This window comes from Notechis scutatus, chromosome 4 (assembly GCF_049901735.1).
Source record: "Notechis scutatus isolate UNSWTSFEM ecotype Mainland chromosome 4, rNotScu1.2, whole genome shotgun sequence".
Lineage (NCBI taxonomy): Eukaryota > Metazoa > Chordata > Lepidosauria > Squamata > Elapidae > Notechis > Notechis scutatus.
In genome coordinates this window covers 116,074,460-116,095,140 of record NC_142012.1, presented here as the reverse complement: position 1 = coordinate 116,095,140, position 20,681 = coordinate 116,074,460, and the positions used below count along the sequence as shown (strand labels likewise).

Here is a 20,681-nt window from a genome sequence, read left to right as displayed (position 1 = left end):
CTTCAGTTAATAAATCTGTTGTTAAGTGAACCTGGCTTTCCCATTGATTTTGCTTATCAGAAGTTCACAAAAGGTGATCACATGACTCGGGACACTGCAACCATCATAAATGAGTCAATTGCCAAGAGTCTGAATTTTGATCACATGACCATGGGATTCAGCAATAGTCATAAGTGTGAAAATGGTCATAAGTGTGGTCACAACTCATTTTTTTCAATGCCATTGTAACTTTGAACATCTAGATTTAATTAGATTTCCTCTGTTAAGAGGACCCTGCAATAGCGCAGGAATAACACTAGGAAGAAAAAATTAAGACGAAAGTCTTTTCCCTTGTTTGCTAATTCAAACTCTTATCTACCGCCGGAAAAGCATGTCGCCTTCCTTGGTCCTTGGTCCTCTCCAAGATATGTGAGGATGACAGAACTGACCATAACTGGACGATAAAGCAGTTTATTCCGAAACTGAGGGCGGGGGGGAAATCCGGCTGGCGAAAACTGAAAATCAGTTCCCTGGGGTGGGGAGGAAGGAAAAGCCATCGCCCGGGGTTGTGGCTTGTGAAAACAAACGCTTGTTTCACGCTCAACCCAAAGGAGGCGCTATAGAGACTTGACTGGGCCGACCGGGAAGGCGGAACGCTGAATTCAAGTCTCTCCGCGGTAACTTCCTGTGTTGCCGCAAGGAGTAAAGTCTTACCGTTTAGTTTCGCTTTTACCTTCGACGAAGCGTGGCGGAGCGAGAGGACTAGGGAAGGGAGCGTGTTCGCCGCGGGCAAGTATAGTTTATTTCGAGAAAGAAAGAACCTCAATTTTTTTTTCCCAAGGCTCGATTCCAACCTCTATGCCGATTTCTCTGTACTTCGGAAACTGCCTGGTAGACGACGGGCTGTTTTTCAAAACTTTAAAAAAAGCTGTGCTTAAGTTCTCCTCCTTGTGCTTTAATTCGCTGTTAAACATTTTGGGACCCGGAATTCGCTCGTAAAAACTTTCAAAAAGTGAGGGAATCTTGCAGGCTTTGTTTCCCTCCCTCCCACCGTATCGTACTTATTCTTGCCGAGGGAGTGTCATTTTTTGCTTTTAAAAACTAATAGTGAAACTAATGGTAATTGCACCTGTTGGACTTCTGCCTGTTTGATTAGTTTCATGCAGCTAGTCCTCTTCGGCCGGTATCAGATCGCTATTCCAGAAAATACCCTATTTTTCCTTTTCCATCTGGGAAATTTCTGCTTGGCAGGAAAATTAGGATTAAAGCGCAGTTAGTTCTGTAATTTCAGTTTTCTATGCCAAGATGCTTAGTACCAGCTCTTCGAGCATGCTGTCATGGTTGCATTGATTGATAAGCTTACCCGTGGTTAACTAACTAATCCATACTTCACTCGGCTGATTAGAATTGCACAACATGAAAAACTATAAGCTATCTACAGTCTGGAAGAAACGAAACTTGTAGTGTGTTGTAGAAATTGCAGCTTCTTGCTCTTTTTTTCAACTAATGGATACAAAACGGCGTGCTTGCTAGAAAAAAAGGAGCAGTCTTAACATCATTTCCTCCAATATTACTAACTGAAGCATTCTTGCCTATTTTCTGATGGGGGGAAAAAGCTAATAAAGATCAGTTGATGAGATTATCCGGAATACATTTTCAAGGTTTCTGGTTAAAATGAAAGAAAAAGAACTTGTCAGCAGAAGTGAAAAAAAAAGTAGATTTTTCTGTGTGAAAGAAAAAGAAACGCCCTGGGGGGTTGCTCTTTGCCCTGCCAGTTATGGGATCAGAATGGTTATTTCCTTGTCACAGTCTTTTAATCAAAGCAACCTGATGGTAAAATCCAAAACGTGCTGCTGTAAGGCAATAAATAAGATAAGGATGTGGGAGAATTGCCTCTACTGCTTTACTACTTTGCAACTATCCCATTAAGAAAAGAGAGTGCTGCAGCAGAAGCTGGGATAATGCAGAGGATTTCAAGATAGAGTTTCCTTTCCAAATTGACAAGGATACAGTAATAGCAGGCAGGATATATGTCTTCTGTTTGTAGAAGCAGAATAAAGTTGAGTTCTCTCTGGTTTAGTAGCCTTTTTGTCTTTAGGAGGTATGATTGGAATTATTCAAGTACGTGCAGTTTTATCCCCATGATATCTCCTAATCTCCATATTGTTTCTGTATGCCCCAAAGTTTGCAAAAAATATGTCTGTTTTCAACACTTAGAAACTCTTCAATGGCCCTCACTGTGCCGAGTAAATAACTGGTACAGTCAACAATATGTTATTGTATTTACAGATCGTAATGCACTTCATTAGGCACAAGTTTTCCCTAATATATTGTGAACCTAAGTGAAAGACACAACAGTAATGTTAGAGTAGCCTTGGGACATTTTTGCATACCTATAACAGCCACGCCACATATTAGCTGGGATCATTGTACTTATTACATTCATTTTTATTTTTGCACAAATAAATTACTGGGTATTACAGGTATCTTCAAATTGTGGGAGTCCTGTTTAAAAAGTACAGGTAATCCTCAACCTAAAGCCATTCATTTAGTGATTATTTGAGTTACAACAGCACTGAAAAAAATTGACCAAGGTCTGTTTCACATAACCATTACAACAATCCCATGGTCACATGATCAAAATTTAGACGCTTGGCAACTGGCATGTATTTATGACGGTTACAGTGCCCCAGGGCCATGCGATTAACTTTTGCGACCTTCTGACAAGCAAAGTCACTTAACAAGCATTTCACTTAACAACTGTGTTACTAACTGCAGTGATCTACTTAATCACTGTGGCAAAAATTGTCGTAAAATGGGTAGAAATTCACTTAGCCTCTCTTGCTTAGCAATGGAAATCTTGGGCTCAATTGTAGTTATAAGTCAAGGACTACCTGTATAACCTAGATCCACTTATACATGAAAAAATAGCACTGTTCTTTGCTTCTTTAACTGAGCTTAGAACAACATAAAATATCTAAATTGATATATAAATATACAGTACATAAAGCTAGGGAACAGTCTAAATTAAGTACCTTAGTATTAAATCTGTGTAATTTCTTCCAGCTGATTTATTTTAAAAAACCTCAAATGGGATTGTCTTGAGTTGAGATAAAAATTGGAAGATTAATTCTTGTAACTCATGTAGATTTTTCCTTCCTAATGCTGTCCATTATGAATATAGTGACTAATAGTTGTTTAGTTTCCTACCTTTTATTCAGGTAATTAGTGTTTTTTAAAATTTGGCAATATTAAAATGTATGGACTTTTAACTCCAATAATTTTACAGCCAGCAATTTGGGAGTTGAATCCACACATCAAAAATTTGCTAACTTTGAAAAACACTATAAGCAGGATTGATTTGATTTAAATCAAGTCAATTTAAATCACTAGTAAAAAGGCTTACTTAAATCAACTCGATTTAAATTATAATTTTTAAAAAGCATTGTCATCTCTGTCCTACAGCGGCTCCTCTTCTGACATGCTATTGACTCACCAACAGTTTCATTCACGTTAATGGTGAATGAGTGATGAGACAATGATACAACAAGGTTAGGGACGTAGCAGGTGAGTGGATATCTGCTAACAGGTGCCATGATGGATCTGAAATGACAGGTGTTCTTTAATATATAAGCTGCTTCACTTCCATTTTTACTGCTTGCCCTTCCTCTTCACACTTAGAGCCTGGTGGTACAGATGCATTTCTCTTCAAACAATCATACAGTCATACAGTTTGTAGTGTACATAGATGTAGTGTGCAAAACAATGGCATAAAGGAATATTCCTGAACTTTGTTCTATGATTTATCTCATAGTTACTGTGAAATTGTGTGAATGCATCAATGCAGTGCATGTTTTCTCAGCTTGCAGAGCTTGGATTCATTGAATGAGTTTACTAAATGTAAATATTGCAGAATATACAGCCTCATACTACATACCTAAGCTCCCTTTCATGCTGAATAAACTAAATTATTAATGTATCTCAAATAGAAAACTATCTTTAGATAGATTTTTTTTTACTTCAAAAGCATTTTTAAATAAATTTGATAAAAGTAAAAAAAAACAATTTAAATAAAAAACCCAGTTTAATTTTTTAAAAAAATGATTTTTTAAAGTTATTTTTTTAAAAAATGATTTTTATCCACCCTGTACTATAGTGAACCATTAATGTTTAAATCAGCTTGTATCTTGCAAATTTCAATATTATTACTTTTAGATATGAAATGAAGTGAAAAGTTTCTTACTGAAAAAAATATACAAGAAGTTGAGTCAGAGAATAACACTATTATTTGTTTGAACGGATGTTTAATCATTTTTAATGATTTCTTTCTATAATGTTCTGAAAATGCTAAACATTATGAGAATTGTGCAGTCCTTCATATTCAATCTCCCAAAATGTTTCAAAGGTCATGAAGGCACAAATTTGACCACACCCCTTAAACCAATTGTATCTTTTCTTGGGAACACAGCAGCATGTTTGGAATTAAGTTGTATACAATTCAGTGGAATGTAACTTAGAGCAAGTATGTTCTCTTCATATGTATGTGCTTCTCTTCATTTCTCCATGTTAAATAATAAATAAGAAACAAAGAAACTGGATTTCAATACTTTTGTAAAACATTTCAACCTTGAACGCAAATGTCTAATCTTTAGAATCATTTTAAAAAAAGAAATATATCATGCTATCTAAAATGATATTAATTGTAAGAATATTGATTGTAGAGTCTGCTACTTATCTAAATATTGGCAGAAGATATCTATTCCTGTGTTGCCACTGATGGCTGAAGATACTAAACATTATGCTGATGCAGTGGATGCAAAACCTTCGAGAACTGATCGGTTATCTATCTTTGCAAAGTAAGAAAATAATTTTTAAATAAGAAATCTTAATTACTCTAAAATAGGTATACAAAAAGTTGTGATAACAGTTCATGTTTAGATTACATGTGAACAAATTATTTTGTGACATAATGTTTATGAATATTTTGATCTATTGACAGATAATCACTTTCATATTTTTTTGAACACTTCTTTTTTGTAAATTAAAACAATTGAGAATATTTACCGCAATTGGTCATTTATGAAAACATTTTAAACTGTATCCATATGACTATGGGGTCCAAACAGCAATATATTCTGAAGAATAAGTTTTGATAGTTTGAAAGTTTTGATATTTTACCATTAATCTATACATACAATTATATGTTCATAATGTAGTCTGCTATTTGTGATACTAAAAGTCATGAAGAGAAAGTTAACAAACAGGGATTTGCCATTCATTATGTGTGTCTGGCACCTAATTGTTAAGAATTTGGAGATAAATGAACAGCAACTCCTGATCAAATTTGTATTTAAAATGAGACTATTAGCCTACCATTAATTGCATTATTGCATTCCAATTTTTATTGATACATAATAAAAATGAAAGTTTATACATCTGCAAGTTTAAATTCAAAATGCCACTTTCAAACAGCTGTTTTTAAGGTGAAACATAAGAACACTGAACCAGCTTCATTGAAATAAAACATTTGAAATTCAAAATAGTTTGACTTCGATTTTTGCAAGCTACATGAAAATCCCTGCTTAGAGAGAAATGTTTATTATCATCCCCAATTATATATGTGAGTCGCTCGATACCTGTTTTTCACTATGAAACTATGTTGGTCGGGCTTAGTTTTTGGGGAGAAAAATAAGGAAAACAAAATTCTGCCTCTGCCTACCAACATCCATCGGTATTCATCTGGCTAGTGTCCTGTCAGTGTGTGAGAGAGTTGAGGGCTGTTTGGAACCTGAAACAGTATTTGCTGTGTGAGCAAGAAGGAGAGAGAAAGGAGCCTGGACATGGCTTAGCTCAACTGTTCTGCACTAAAGCTGCTTGGTGCTCTGAAACTGAAACTCTACTTGAGTTTTGCATTTGGAACAGATTTCTTTTCAGGTGAGGAGGGGAAGTAGAACTCTTTAGCATCAGAGCATGTTAATAATAATATATGAAATACTAATGCTCTGATGGTCATTTCGAAAAATCCTTTCTTAGTGAGCACCTAGAAGCCAAGAGGAATATATACGTGCCAAATTTCAAGTTTGTAGGCTTTATGGTTCTGGAGATTTTGTGATGATGCATGAGTGGTATTTCACTTTTATATATATAGATTTATACAACCATTCATCTCAGACATTTAAGGAAATAGACTGGATTTTAAATTGTTCTGTTTTGAAAGTTTTATTAACAGGGATGAAGAGTTGTTTTATTTTCCTGTTCAATGTTTTTAGATAGTGGTTTTAAGATGCTTTCTAACATAACGTTACAGTACTGACTCAGCTATCCTGGAATAAATGTTTATTCTAAAAAGCAGCATATACATTCTTATTTTTTTTAACTAAAATGGATTTACTTTTTTGCCAGGCATACCATATGAATCCTTTTATTTTATTCTTTTTATTATGCAATAGTCCAAGTCCTACTCTTTAAGATGGGCTTACTTGTAGTATAGTGGAATTTCAAACTAGGGTTTCATGTTTACCTATGCAAATCATTTGAGCAACCTCAAATCTGTTCCTCAAAACAGGCAGGCAAAGACTAGGAATGCATTATGTTTTATTTTGGAAGATTTTCTTGGGTCATACATACTGTGAAATTACAGGTTTCCCAACTGATAACCACCACATCAACATGTTTGGATGTTGCAGTTTTCAGCTAACATCGGTATGGAAGTACACTAGCAATCACAACTGGAGGGTGTAAGGTTGGCTTAAGTGATTCTCTTGCCAGGATTATGCTTTTTATTTCATTATAACTTGGTTTATATTTTCATACAAACAATGATCAATAAGCTGACTTTAAGGTTCAATAGCTTCCATTTCACATGTGAATATCAAAAACCAGGAGCAGCATTTTTATTGGACAAGAAAAACACTAGTATTACAAGCATGGACAGGCACTCTGTTGCTAATAAATAGCATGTTTTTAGGCACCTCGGTTTTGTTTTCATTGCTAAAACATGGCTTAACAACATAAGAGATTAGGAAAGTGAAGAGAAGAAAAGTGGAATGTGTTTTGGTTTCTGATAAGAATGTCTCTAGTGAGAGACATGTATTCAAGTGAGATAAAATTCAATTGTAAGCCTATCCTGATTTCTTACATTTGAACATTTCAGAAAAAGAGATTTCTCTATGCAAGATATGGCTTGTAGCAGGGATGCGAAAGGTGATTAGAAGCTTGGGTGGGCATGTTTGTTGTACCTCAGTACCAACTGTACTGAGCAGTTAGTCACACCCGAGTGTGCGCACAATTGTGTGCTCTCCAAATCAGGGGTTGCCAACCTTTTCAACCCCAAGGACCACCAAACTCATACTTCTAAATCCCGAGGACTATTAACATGATTTTTTTAAAAAAGCTAATATATCTAATATTTTTTTTATATAATTTGTATAAAATATAAATAAAATAATTTTAAAATTTATATTAATTATAAATTATATATATATACGCACATGCACACACACACACACACACACACACACACACATGCTTATTTAATTATAACAAAAACGTAATGATAACAAAATAAAACATTCCGGGCTGGAAGCCTCTCCCCACCTGCACCTTCCAAAGAGATAGAAGAGCGGAGCTGAGGGGCCTCGGGGCAATTGCTACTGGGAGAAGCAGAGGCAGAAGGGGGGCTTTGCTCTCCTTGGGGGGCAGTGCCCCTCGGCTGCCACTCCAGGGGCTTCTCGGCAGGCATCTGCCTACAGAAGGACTGCCGCCCTCGGTAATTAATTGGGGGGAGAAAGTGGGAGCTCCTTTCAGATCCCGGGTGAAGGATTGAGAGACCTCAGATCTGCAGCTGAGGAAAAGCTGGGGGCTTTTCCAGCCTCACCTGGAGACAGGCAAGGAAAGGTGTCCCTGGGGTCTCTTCGATCGCTTTAGCACTTCGCTGCCAAACCCAGCCACAGCCAGTGATTATTTGGGGGTGGGGATGGGAGGAGAGAAAGAAAGCATCTCTCACGTTACCAGGGGAGGAAAGGAGGCAAAACAAAGCTCACTCTTTTACTGAAACCTACAAAAGGCCAATCTACCACATTCTAGGAATTCTTCGAAATCACCAAATGCTCCCACTTACAGTTCTCGCACCTCTCAGCTCTTCAAGGGACCCCGGAGTCATGTCCCTGAGATGCACGCACCAACCAGCTCCCACACATGGCGGCGGCAACAGCAGTCCCCTCTTCCAGCGCCCACTGTTAGCTCTCCCCATTAGTTCTCTAGCTTTGAATTGCTCCCACCTCTCTTTCCTTGCCCTTTCCCCCCCACCTCACCCACGTGCAGGCAGCCAAGGAAAGGAGACAGAGCCGTGCACAGCTCTCGGCTCTTCCCGCCTTCACTGCCTTTCCCAACATTGAAGCTTCGGAGATGCAGTCAAAGCCGCCACAGCAATAGCACCCTGAGTTGCTTACTTCTCCACTACTGCCTCCTCCTCCAGCACCTCCTTCTCTGGGTAGGGCGATTCTTAACTAACTGAGCATGCTAAGGCAATTCAGGGCGCTACCGCTGTTGTGGCTTTGCCTGCATCTCCAAAGCTTCAGTGTTGGGAGAGGCAGCGAGGGCTGGAAGGAGCCGAGAGCTGCACACGGCTCCATCTGCCTTTCCTTGGCTGCCTGCATGTTGGCACGGGAGAGAGGGAGAAGGAAAGAAAGAGAGCCAGGAGCAATTCAAAACTAGAGAACTAATGGGTAAAGCTAACAGTGGGCGCTGGGGTGGTGACTGTTGTTGCCGTCGCCCGCCATGAGTGGGAGCTCAGGGACCTGACTCCAGGGTCCCTTGAGCCGGAAAGCGTGACAACTGCACGGCCCAGATTAATTGGTTTTGGGGACCATTCTGCAGCCCACCAAAAATTTTCGGCGGCCACCAGTTGGCAACCACTGCTCCAAATTATCTTTTCCCTTTCAGGTCACTTCCCAAAACATTGCTAAAATCTTACTTCAGCACAGATTATAAAACTAAACCTTACTTTGTTCTTTTTTTAATAAGCTATTCCGTCATTTAAAAAAAAAAGATTTGAATCTAAACAATTAGTCTTAAGCCTGGTTTCTTTTTTAAAATGAAAAAAAAAAAATCACTAAGGCCATTCATTTAAAAAAAACAAAACTTAAAGGGATAAAAAAGTACATGGTTTGCCCACAAGGTGGCAGGCTAATATAATTTTTTGCAGGAATCTTGATATAGTTTTATAAAGATATAAAAATAGCACAGTTTTTTATTCTGTCAAGTGTGCGATTATATGTGTTTCTCTAGAAACTCAGCTGATGAAATATGGTAAAGGGATATGACAAATCTTCAAATAGGTTTAGGACCAATTTACACGTACATCAGATTTTTGTGTGTCAGTTGTCTAAAAGTTCATATTCTTATATCATACATATGTATGTCCACTATTTTTACTATTTTGAAATAAAGAATGTATGCATAATTCTGTTAGAAGCTTTGTTCAAACATCATATTCAACTGGGTGACTTTACCCTCAGTCCAATTCACCTCACAGGATTGTAGTTGGGAAAATAGGAGAAATGAATATTATATATGTTCACTGTCTTAAATTACTTATCAAGTAATCAATTATAATAGCAGGATAAAAATATAATAAAATAATAATACTCGGGAAAAATAAATAAGAAAAATTAGGGGGGGTCTCCTTGAAAGGTGCTTTTTTTGTCCCTTTTCCCCTAGCATTTCTTTTTCTTAAAAAAAATAGAAAAGGTGGTGGAGGGTTTATATCATTTATTATTATTTTCATTTTAATTTGCATGCAAAACAGTTTATTTGAAAATACAACAGATCTAAATGAAGTGAAGCAGTTTGTCTCAGTTCATACAAAACATTTGTTTTCAGATAATGAAATACTTGTCAAGAAGTTGGCAATTACATACTATTTTTAAAAAGTTTTTCATTTATATCTGTTACACTATATGAACGAAGCATTCATATGTATGTATGTATGTATGTGTTCACACACATCCACACATCCAAAGTTTAAACTTTAAAGATTATCACATTCAAAAATTAAATTATTTCATCTTCAATGCTTTTTGTGAGATGATTCTTTACATTTTTATGTTTTTACTGTTTTGTTACTTCAGATGTTGTGGGGAAGGCCTAAATTGTTGCACCCTATGATATTTACATTACCATATTATTTTGGTGGAATATTTATTTTCTCTATACTTGATTATATGAGTTCTCTTTTACCTCTTTCAATCAAATTCATATCCCCTTGTAGTTAATTAATTTAATTGTTTTTCAATTGAGGTTGAGGTTTGAAAGCAAATAGTTGCAAATATGTAAATGAATATAATGAATATAACATTTTCACATGGCTGAAGAAGATAACATGTATTTAACAAGGACGTAAATGAATAAATCTACAAGTAACTCTTAAAAGTAAGTCCCCTGAAAACCTCCCCCACCTGTAATAATCCAATGCTAAATGGCCATCTCAGAAGTCACCCCCACCTTTTGATGCTTAATTGTCATTATTCTATCATTTTGAAATTTTAATCCTAATTTAATTTTTAATGGTAATTAATGATAACTTTTATATGTTGTTTTATTTATTGGTTATATTATATTGTATACCACCCTGCGGTACTCTTTGAGGAAGCTTAGTAGTTAAGAAATATGAAAAATAAATAAACGAACAAACAAATTCTATAGTATTACTTAAATGTACTGGAAAGGTTTCTTCCTATCCCCTTTGAATTAGTAAATTGTGAGAGTGAACATTCAAAGTTGGATCTTGGCTTTAAAGGATATATCATCCTGCTTGAACGTGCATTGTGGTGCACCTGCCTTTTGTATGCATTCTTCCACTCTAACAACAGTGCAATAATAAAAGAACATTAATGAAAGTACATCTTTTCTGCTTTTCAGCTGGAGCAGAAGAGGCTTACATGACCTCAGCTACACGCTAGGCCATAGTAATGGCCCTTTCAATAGCCTTATAGAAAAGTCCAGCGTAACCTATTGCTGACACAGACAAATTATTGAGTCTGTGAACACATTGCAGTTTGCTTCAGTTTCGGGTGTTGTGTGAGCATGATGAGATGCTTAGATGTTATTAGAAAAGATCATAACTATCCTTCAGCTTAAAGTGGACGTATTTTTCAGATGCAGAGTAGTGTAACACTTGTTGAAGAACCAAGGTACCGTTCTTTCTTTTTCCTATTCACTCGATGGGAGAGGAGATATCTAACATCTATCTAATGTTAGATGTTTAGCTAATGTTAAATATTAGTGAAATTAAAATTTGAAAAATCATTTTGTAATAGGTTGACAATAAAAGGGTATGGTGTAGAATCATACATTTGTTAGAAGAATTAAAGAAACTAACGTGTGAAATAAAGCAGTAGTCGGATATGTTTGATGTTACATTTGTGTTATTTGTAACATGGCTAGATATCAAAAAAGGCTGTAAAGTAGATAAAATATATTCTATTAATTACCAAATTGATTTTGATAACAATTGCAGAAGATCAGTTTGTCGTGGGTTTAAGGAGGAAACAATTGTTCAGGAATAGAAATGTTATATAGCAGATATCTTTTTTCTTAAACTTTCACTTGTATTTCTGTTGGTAGAATTTAGCCTTATTATTGGTTGCTGGAAGACAATGAAACTTTTTTTCTGTCTTACGTAATTTTAAAAAATCAATGATCTTCAATTATTATTCATTTGCTTTGTCAGATAAACATAGGAAATTCCAAAATGTGTGATGTGCACATTACTTCCTTAATGTCCTGCCAAACATTATTCATAAAATTTGGGTGATTTCCCCTAATCTGAGTCTGGTCCTAAACTGTTATTCCAAAATAGGTGAAGAACAAGTTTATCTTTGAGAACTAGTCCCTGAATTCTTAATAACACCTATTAGATAAAATGTAATTTCAAATATTCCCGAGATATTATCAAGATTGATTATCTGAACAAATGCCAAATTGATGAGGTCTGCCTATTGGGTGGGATCCTGTTTGTCCTAGTGGATGTCGTTTGTCAAAAGACTAACAGGAAGACTGTAACTAGGTATATCCTAAAAACCTTGAGTTGAAAAGGGCCATATAGGACATTAAAAAATTAAACTTGAAACATCTTTGGCAAGTCTAGCCTCTTGCACTCACTATTAATGAAAATCTATTTATTACCTATCTTGCAATTGGTTACACAGTTGAATTGTTACTCTTTTTTATTATAACTCAATTGAAATATATCTTCATGTGTTATAATTCCATTGTTCAATGCTCTACACTCATAATGGTGATGATAAAGATATTATAAAGAATATATATTTTATGGTGAAGAGACCAATAATGTTAAAGAGCATACATAAGGAACAAAATAAAAATAATTATAATTCAATTAAAGGAATAATATCTGCACTAGTCAATGACTATGTTCAACACCGAACAAGGATTAACCTTCAAAGGTAACAAACTTAGCAAAAACTGTGATGAACATTTATCTTTGTTAACAGCTAAAACATGTATTGTAGAAGTTACCAGGGGAAAATAGGATTATAGTTATGTAGGACTTATTTTTCAGTTTTCTGATAATCTTCATTGCCTGTTCTTCTCTGAACCTGTACATACTTACATATATGTCAGTGGTTTGAACGTGTTGAGCCTGAGGAAATGGATGGGATCTTTAGGGCTATATTCTCATGTGTTCTTTAAATCCATGGCCCTTCAGGCTAGTTAAAATGGCCTGGAGATGTTGTATGAGAGCTTTAGTAATGCATAATTCTTGAATGAAAGGATTGTTACCTCTGAAGGAGGCTTTGGTTTTCTCAAGAAGCCATCATTGGACCCCACGACATTGTGAGTAATGCATTCATATTTTTGCAAGCCATTTTAATTATATGTGTTTTAATTTCACTAAATAGATGAGTTAATTGTTGGATTGTTTGGAGATCATTCTTTCCACAATAACGTTTAGTTTTATTTCTACAGAAAAAAGAAGAATGAATGGGAAGGTCAACCAGAGGATTCATCTGGTAACCAATATCGGATTATTATCCCTACATTCCAATATAATATAGCCTATAAGAAGCTTGGTAAATGCATTATTATAAACAATAAGAATTTTGCAAAAGAGACAGGTACATCTTTATTCTTTTTTCTGTGCATTAATTTCTTGTAATAACTTTTTTTTAAATGTGAACTTTTAAAAGTGAATACTTTTAATAAGTGGTAATATCACAATGTGCTGATGTTAAGTGACATCTTGTTTTAGTACAAACCTGACATAGGTTAAAATAATCTATAAGTTGTCCTTACCTTAATAGCAGTAATTGGAACTGTAATTTCTATTTGCTGAACAATGCAGTTGTAAGAGACGATGTCATGTGACCACATTGTTTAACAGCAGCAGTTCCTGTTTCTGTTATTTAGAATTGCAGCTAATTAAGCGAGAACTTCCTTGTGACTTCCTGCCTGCTTCCAATAAGCAAGCAGTGTCAATGGTAATGCCAGCAGGAAGTCACAAGAACCAGATGGCTTGCAAGTAGTCTGGCAGGCAGATAAGTGGCTGCTGGATGGAGCTGCTGCCAGGTGCAGGAGAGTACATAGTGGCTGCCACAGTGCTGTGCAAGGCAGGTGTTGACTATGTAGTGTAGGCAATAGATTTATTTTTTTAATTTTTATTTATTTAGAGAGTTTATATGGACAGCCACTCACTCTCAACGACTCTGGGAGTTTTACAAAAAATAAAAACCCATATACAAAGAGTAAAAACAGTTCTTTAGCTTCTCCAAACCCATTCGCAAAATAGCCTTGCAAAACTGTGTCAAAGTAGAGGCCAGTCTAATCTCTGGGCATGGTGTTTCAAAGGAAAGTAACCACCACAGAAAAGATCCTTCTGAGTCCCACCAGATGTACCTTCTAAGAGAGGGCATTGCTTGACTTGTCACCGTGGTGGGTCAGGTGTTTGCAACATTGCTTGACTTGTCACTGTGGTGGGTCAGGTGTAAGTACTGGGTAGAGATGGTCCTTCAGATAATCTGGTCCCAATCCTAATGGGCTTTAAAGGTGACAACCAACATCTTGAATTGTGCCCAAGAACAAATCTGCAGCCATATGATGGGCATTCACTATGGGATACAGGATCCTCGGGACTTTTACTTTGTTGAGTGTCATTTTAACTTCAAATGTTCACTAGTTTGTTGTGATTGTTAATCAAGGATATTTGTATTGGACTGTAGAATTTATAAGACTGCTTGTATAAAATACATATTATTTCACACAGCCAGATGTGACAATTATTTGTTTTGGCTCAGGGATGTGTGTACGAAATGGTACCGACCAAGATGCTGGTGATTTGCAAAAATGTTTTCGGGACATTGGTTTTGACGTTTCCATCTATAATGATCTTAGCTGTAAGAAAATGAGGGAAATTCTTGGTGAAGGTACTGTTTGTTTTTTTAACTTGACTTGTTAACTATTATCTTAAAATCTAGTTTGGAGAACTTTTTCTAAGTTGATGCCAACCAGATACATTGGAATAACTACTAAAAATGCATTACCAGGTGTCTGGGAATTCCAAAAATTCCAAGACACAGTCACAGAATGAGGAAAAATAATAAATCACATATCAACTTCCTTCTCTGGGACTTTGGATACCAATTTCAATACTCATGTTTTAGGATTATTTATTAATATTATGGGCCCATTTTTATACAAAGAAAAATGGCCTTTTTAGTTGCTATTTGTTGAGGTAATTCCCCCTTAGGAGAATGAGTGCATACAGGGAGACGTATTTGAAAGTAGTGTTGGAATAATACACACAGAGCACACAGATACACTGTACAGTAAATGTAGGTTTTTACTTCAAGAAAAGTTTAAGCAAAGTCCAAAATAAGCAGTCCAAAGTCATTCACAGGTAAAATCAGTCAGTTTTCATCCAGGGATAATCCAAATATCAAATTCCAGTGTCAAAAACAGTTCAATATCAGACTTACATTAAATCTAGTAATATCAGTCAATTAGACGAAATGGAGCAACGGCAATACTTTCCAACAGAAGGAAACAGAGATACACTTGCACTCTCTTCTGAGACTCAGACTAAACAACCCAGGTTTCTGGCTCCATCTTATGGCTGTTTGAGAAACCACACCCAATTGCATGCTCTTGCATTCCCTTAAAGATATAGCACTAAAATGTTTATCCTGGTTTATATATTTCTAACCCAAATACCTGTTAGGTGACTTATATTCCTAACACTATTACTAAGTACAGCTGAGTGACATGTTCATTTGATTTGTGGTGGTACAGAGGTTAGAACACAGTACTGCAAGCTACTTCTGCTGACTACCAGCTGCCAGCAGTTCGGCAGTTAAGTTCTGACCAGCTCAAGGTTGACTCAACCATCCATTCTTCCGAGGTCAGTAAAATGAGGACCCCGATTGTTGGGGACAATATGCTGACTGTAAACTGCTTAGAGAGCGATGTAAAGCACTGTGAAGCGGTATATAAGCCTAAGTGCTATTGCTATTTAATGATGGAACATGTGGTTGATTTGCAGTTGCCAATGAAGACCATCGTGACGCTGCTTGTTTTTCCTGCATATTATTAAGCCATGGAGATGAAGGCCGTATCTATGGCACAGATGCATTCATGGCAATCAAGGATTTGACAATACTTTTCAGAGGAGACAAATGCCAAAGCCTAATTGGAAAACCCAAATTGTTCTTTATTCAGGTAAGAAGGCGTTTGCTGATTTTAGTTCTTAAGGGATAGAATGTTTAGAATGTTTATCGAAAAAAAGCTAGAAATAGCCTGATATACCCATAGATTTTAAAACAACCAAAACTGCAAATAAAAAGAGTTCAAAATTCACAGACATTTTCTTGTATAATATCATATAACTTACACTTATGATCCTTGAAAAGTCTAAATCTTTCCTTTTTTGTATTGCACGTACCATAAGAGGTCACAGAAAGTACCTGATTGTTCTCCTTTTACCCTTTTGTGGATGCGGTGGCCCATTGTTCTATAATCTTTATTTCTCAGTGTGGTGAAGGATACTAAGCGTAACTGGACTGAGATTAATTTTGTTGAAAAAAAAAATAAGGTATAATCCTATCAATGAGAATTATGCTAGATAGACTAGAAATTTGGCTTTGTATAAGGAAGCTTCACATATCAAGTACAATTGCCAAATCTGTGTAGCTTTATCTCTCCAGACCTTCTCCTCTTATTGTTTATCTTTGTGACAAGACTTTCTCTTCGTTATTATGCATTTTGGATAGCCCAGGGCAAATATATTTCCCAAAACTAAGTGTGAGTATAATTTTGAATACTTTATAAATAATAAATCATATGCCCACTACCTACAGCTTGGCCATTTCTGCATAGTCTAGTAAATGAAATGCAGCTGGAACATTTATGCTGCAGCTCTCAGACTTAAAACATTTTTAATGGAACTCTTCACTGCTTATCAGTGATAAAAGCCACCTCAGTGGTTATCTGGGTAGAATTCGTTAATGTACAGTATTTAATTTTACAAAGTGTAACTATTTCTTCAGTCAGTGTATGATTTTTGTTTACTATGTGCCATTCATACATATGAGAATTACACCTACTATTTAATATGGTTTCAGGCATGCCGCGGTTCTGAATTTGATGATGGGATTCAGACAGATTCAGGTTCTTCAAATGACACTTTGGAAATGGATGCCAATCCAAGATACAAGATTCCAGTTGAAGCAGATTTTTTGTATGCATATTCCACTGTACCAGGTACACTTGGGAAGAAAAAAGTAACAATTTGATTTAGGATGAGTCAGACGTAAAGTGTGACAGAAAATGTAGGCATTTGAATAGAAACTATTTGGGGGGGGGAACGACATATTTTTTTACAGTGAATTTTAGAGGCAAATGCTACATATTAGTGATGATTAAACATCTAGCAGGTATTGAATGATGCGTGCTAAGACAATAAGAGAGATAACTATATAATTGGGGCAGGTTTGTTATCTCACAACTATATAAATAGGAAAAAGATCAACAGTTCTGTCAAAACATGCCTATTCCTAAACTTGTGCAGTCCCAGGCACATACAAGTGCATGAAAGAGAGAATGGTAGGATAGTGAAAACTGTGTATACTCTGTTGCAAATTTTTCAATTCTTCCTTAACTCCAACACATATTTTTTTTCTGGGATCTTCGATCTTCTATGCAAGTCTAGCAAAATATACAACTTCTTTACCAAGCTGTTGGCAAGTAAAGCAATTTCGTCCATGCTCATAAAAAGCATCTTTCAGTAGGGCTGCATACCTCTGCCTAATATCATTTATGTAGTTCTCAACTTACAACTGCCATTGAGACTGGAATTTCCATTGCTAAGTCATACAGTTGTTCAATGAGTCAAGTGATAGTCATGAGAACAAAGACTGGTCATAAGACACTTTTCAGTACCATCAAATTCAACTTCAAGTGGTTACTAGATGAATGGTCATAAGTCAAGAACTACCAGGAATTTTAAAAAATGGAGAGTTGCCATGATTGATTAGTGTAATTTCATCAGTGGTCCAGCAAGGGTCCTTGGTGAACTCAGAAGCGTGTTCTAAGGAACCATCTCATACAGAAGTGGAAATTCTATTTTTGGTTAACATGGCTCATATCCATTAATTGAATTATTTTTAATTATTTTTATTTTCTCTCTCAAGCTAGTTGTAAAAATGTTGATCATAGTGTAACAATTTATTCCACAAGTTCATTACCATATATCATGAATATGAATATCATGGAACCAAAAATCATGATATTCATCATACAAGAAAACCAATGTCTCTTTCAAAATACCTTTCATATCTTAACCTTCACATTCTTTTTAAATTTAGAAAAAGTTCTAGTTTATTAAAATTCTTAAAATTCCTTTCCTATGTGATATATATCCCAGAGATGATTTATTTCCCACAATCGTAAGGTTTTATTACATGTAGAGAGGATATCATTTTTCCTTGTACTTTACTTTTTATTAATTTATTCAATCAATTTATAAGCTGCCTCCATCAACCAAGTGATTCAAGGAGATAAACAATACTATAAATATTTTAGAATAAGGCAAAAGAAAATAGAATAATGGAATAATAAACACAATGCAGTCCATCAGGGAAGAAAATACTATAAATAACAAGGGATTGAAATGTTCAATATCGGTGTCAGTAAGAAATCACAAAACAGTGTGACTGGGCCTACTGTAAATCTAGTTTTAAGACTTTCCTAAGATGGGTCAGAAACTTCGTTCCAAAGAGCATAGGTGGCCACAGAGAAGCCAAGTGTTCAATGGGATATGGAGCATACCAGTTTTCACTAAATCTATGCAGGAAAAGGTGGTTTCTCATGTATGGGCTATAAAACATGTACAGATAGTCATTGCAACCAATTACTACTTTGTATTTATGACTTGCAGGTTTGTAAACCAAAGGAAAGTTGATGTAAAATCATAAGCACAATTGTGGTTTTATTTAACGACCATTTTATTTAACAACTAAGTTGCCCGTCCAAATTGCAGTCTGTAAATGAGCGCTAACTATACTAACCAGAAGCTTTAAAGACACTTGGAATCAGTGTTTCTGCCTTCCAATTCAGTGTTATTCTGCCTTTGGATTGTTGGATAAGATAATTAAATTTACAATATAAATTTGCACTGTGTATTAAATTCTGTATTTCACCTTTTCTGATTTTAAAAAACATATTAATTCTGTCATTAAAGTATATTTCCCTATTCTTACTTCTAGGTTACTATTCCTGGAGGAATTCAGGAAGGGGATCCTGGTTTGTGCAGTCTCTTTGCTCAGTGCTGAATGAGTATGGCAAAAATCTGGAGATCTTGCAGATTCTGACCCTGGTTAACTACAGAGTAGCAAGAAACTATGAATCTCAATCTGATGACCCACGCTTCTGCAGGAAGAAGCAGGTTCCTTGTGTGGTATCCATGCTAACCAAAGAACTTTATTTCTGTAAATTGGTGCCACCAGCACAACAAATTTAAAATACATAATGCATTATAACTTGCAATACATTTTTAATCTAAGCTGTTCCAGCAAGAAGCACTCATAGACCTAGAGTTAAAATTGATGAAGGGCATTTAAAATACACAATGCCAAGATTACCTCAGTCGATTAATATATTGATTTTCACGGTGCCACATGTTCCTGTATTGTTGGAGGTGCCTATTCCTTGTTTCTATTTTCACCGGGAGCAATCACAATATTTCTCTGGAGTCTTTCTTTCCCCATCATACAAATAGCTCATTTTTCCTCTATTAATTACCTTTTTTAGCTTTATAATTAATTTATAAGAATAATTGTATATATTTGTCAAATACTCCAGTGATATCTGCAATAGGAAAAAAAGTATTAGCAAAGTTCATTTGATGTTCAGAGATAAAATTGTTGAGAAATCATCTAAGGATGCTTAAATGCTCTTTTTCATCCCAGTCTAACATATAGAATCACTAGGTGGGATCCATATTTAGTCTTATTATAAATCCATTATTTTGTGTATCACTTGATTTCATTATTATTAATTTAAACTTCATAATTTCAGTAAGGTCCAGTCTATTCACAGTAAATCAGCTGTTAATTTAAGTAAGACTCGATGAACATCTTCCTGTTCCTTATTTTGGCAACCAGTTCTTATAAATGTAAGATACATATGAATTGCTTATTTTTACCCTGAATGAAAAAATGCCCCTTGTCCTTTTTTGACATCAATAAACAACAAATACAATGTACAATTTATTCTACACAAAAGTAATTTTGTATCAGACATTTGGTAGTGTAGTTATGTAGTATATAATTTGAAAAGTATTATAGGTTGTTAATTTGTTCAATGCATAATTCTACAAAGCTAGTAAAAGAATAGAAAATTATTTCTAAAATTCTATTTTCTTGTAATTATTTGCCACTGTTAAAAAACCTTGGTTTTGTTATCATTCTCTATGCGTAATCATAATCTTTGCCCAAACAAGTTTCTCTTGCAATGTATTCATCCCTTTTGGTAATTGTTGGTTTCTTATTTTCTTAATATACAATCAATATAATGTAACACATAATGTTTTTTTTATTTTTTAAAAAAAGCCTGTATTGTTAGTACATATTTACAATTGATTCTCTTCATAGATTTGCACATTCACAAATAGAGTAGCTACTTGACAGTTTAAGACACGGGTCTCCAACCTTGGTAACTTTAAGCCTGGATGACTTCAACTCCCAGAATACCCCAGCCAGATTTGCTTGTAAAAGAACTTGTCCCTTTTCATGTAATTTTTGGCCCAATATACAGTACTTTTCAAAGGCCCACACACAAACACATATATGAACTGATGAAAGTTCCTGAACTTGAATCTTTGGGATCAAGCATGTTGTTTGGTTTTCGGTAGAGAAGAGAAGAGAAGATCTTAGCTCTGTGATGACCTTGATGAAATACATGACAACCAATCAAAGTAGGTGTTATTTTGGGATGTAAAGTGATTACATTTCGGTACTAAAGAACGTAGTTATTTTCCTTATTCTTACATTTTGCATACAAAATAAAATTGAAAATGTACATACAGAATAGCATTAGTAATGGGTACTGCAACAGTACTAACACATTCTCAGTGACTCCTAAGAATTCTTAAAAGTTTACATTTCTGTTCTATGAAGATGTATTAATAA

The 20,681-nt window shown here is 35.4% G+C and overlaps 1 protein-coding gene across 1 annotated transcript; it reads left to right on the top strand.

Moving 5' to 3' along the window:
• Positions 1-716: 716 nt before the first annotated feature.
• Positions 717-19,903, top strand: CASP7 (caspase 7). Its single transcript, XM_026670474.2, has 7 exons — positions 717-768; positions 4,729-4,835; positions 12,970-13,118; positions 14,295-14,423; positions 15,539-15,714; positions 16,617-16,755; positions 18,759-19,903. The coding sequence occupies exons 2-7, from the start codon at positions 4,756-4,758 to the stop codon at positions 19,010-19,012; spliced, it is 927 nt and encodes a 308-aa protein (XP_026526259.1). The 5' UTR covers positions 717-768; positions 4,729-4,755; the 3' UTR covers positions 19,013-19,903.
• Positions 19,904-20,681: the final 778 nt, after the last annotated feature.

Coding starts and splice junctions, on each gene's coding strand:
- CASP7 (XM_026670474.2), top strand. CDS start 4,756: ATGGCTGAAGATACTAAACATTATGCTGATGCAGTGGATGCAAAACCT. Junction 14,424..15,538: donor GAGGGAAATTCTTGGTGAAG/GTACTGTTTGTT, acceptor GTTGATTTGCAG/TTGCCAATGAAGACCATCGT. Junction 15,715..16,616: donor CCAAATTGTTCTTTATTCAG/GTAAGAAGGCGT, acceptor ATATGGTTTCAG/GCATGCCGCGGTTCTGAATT.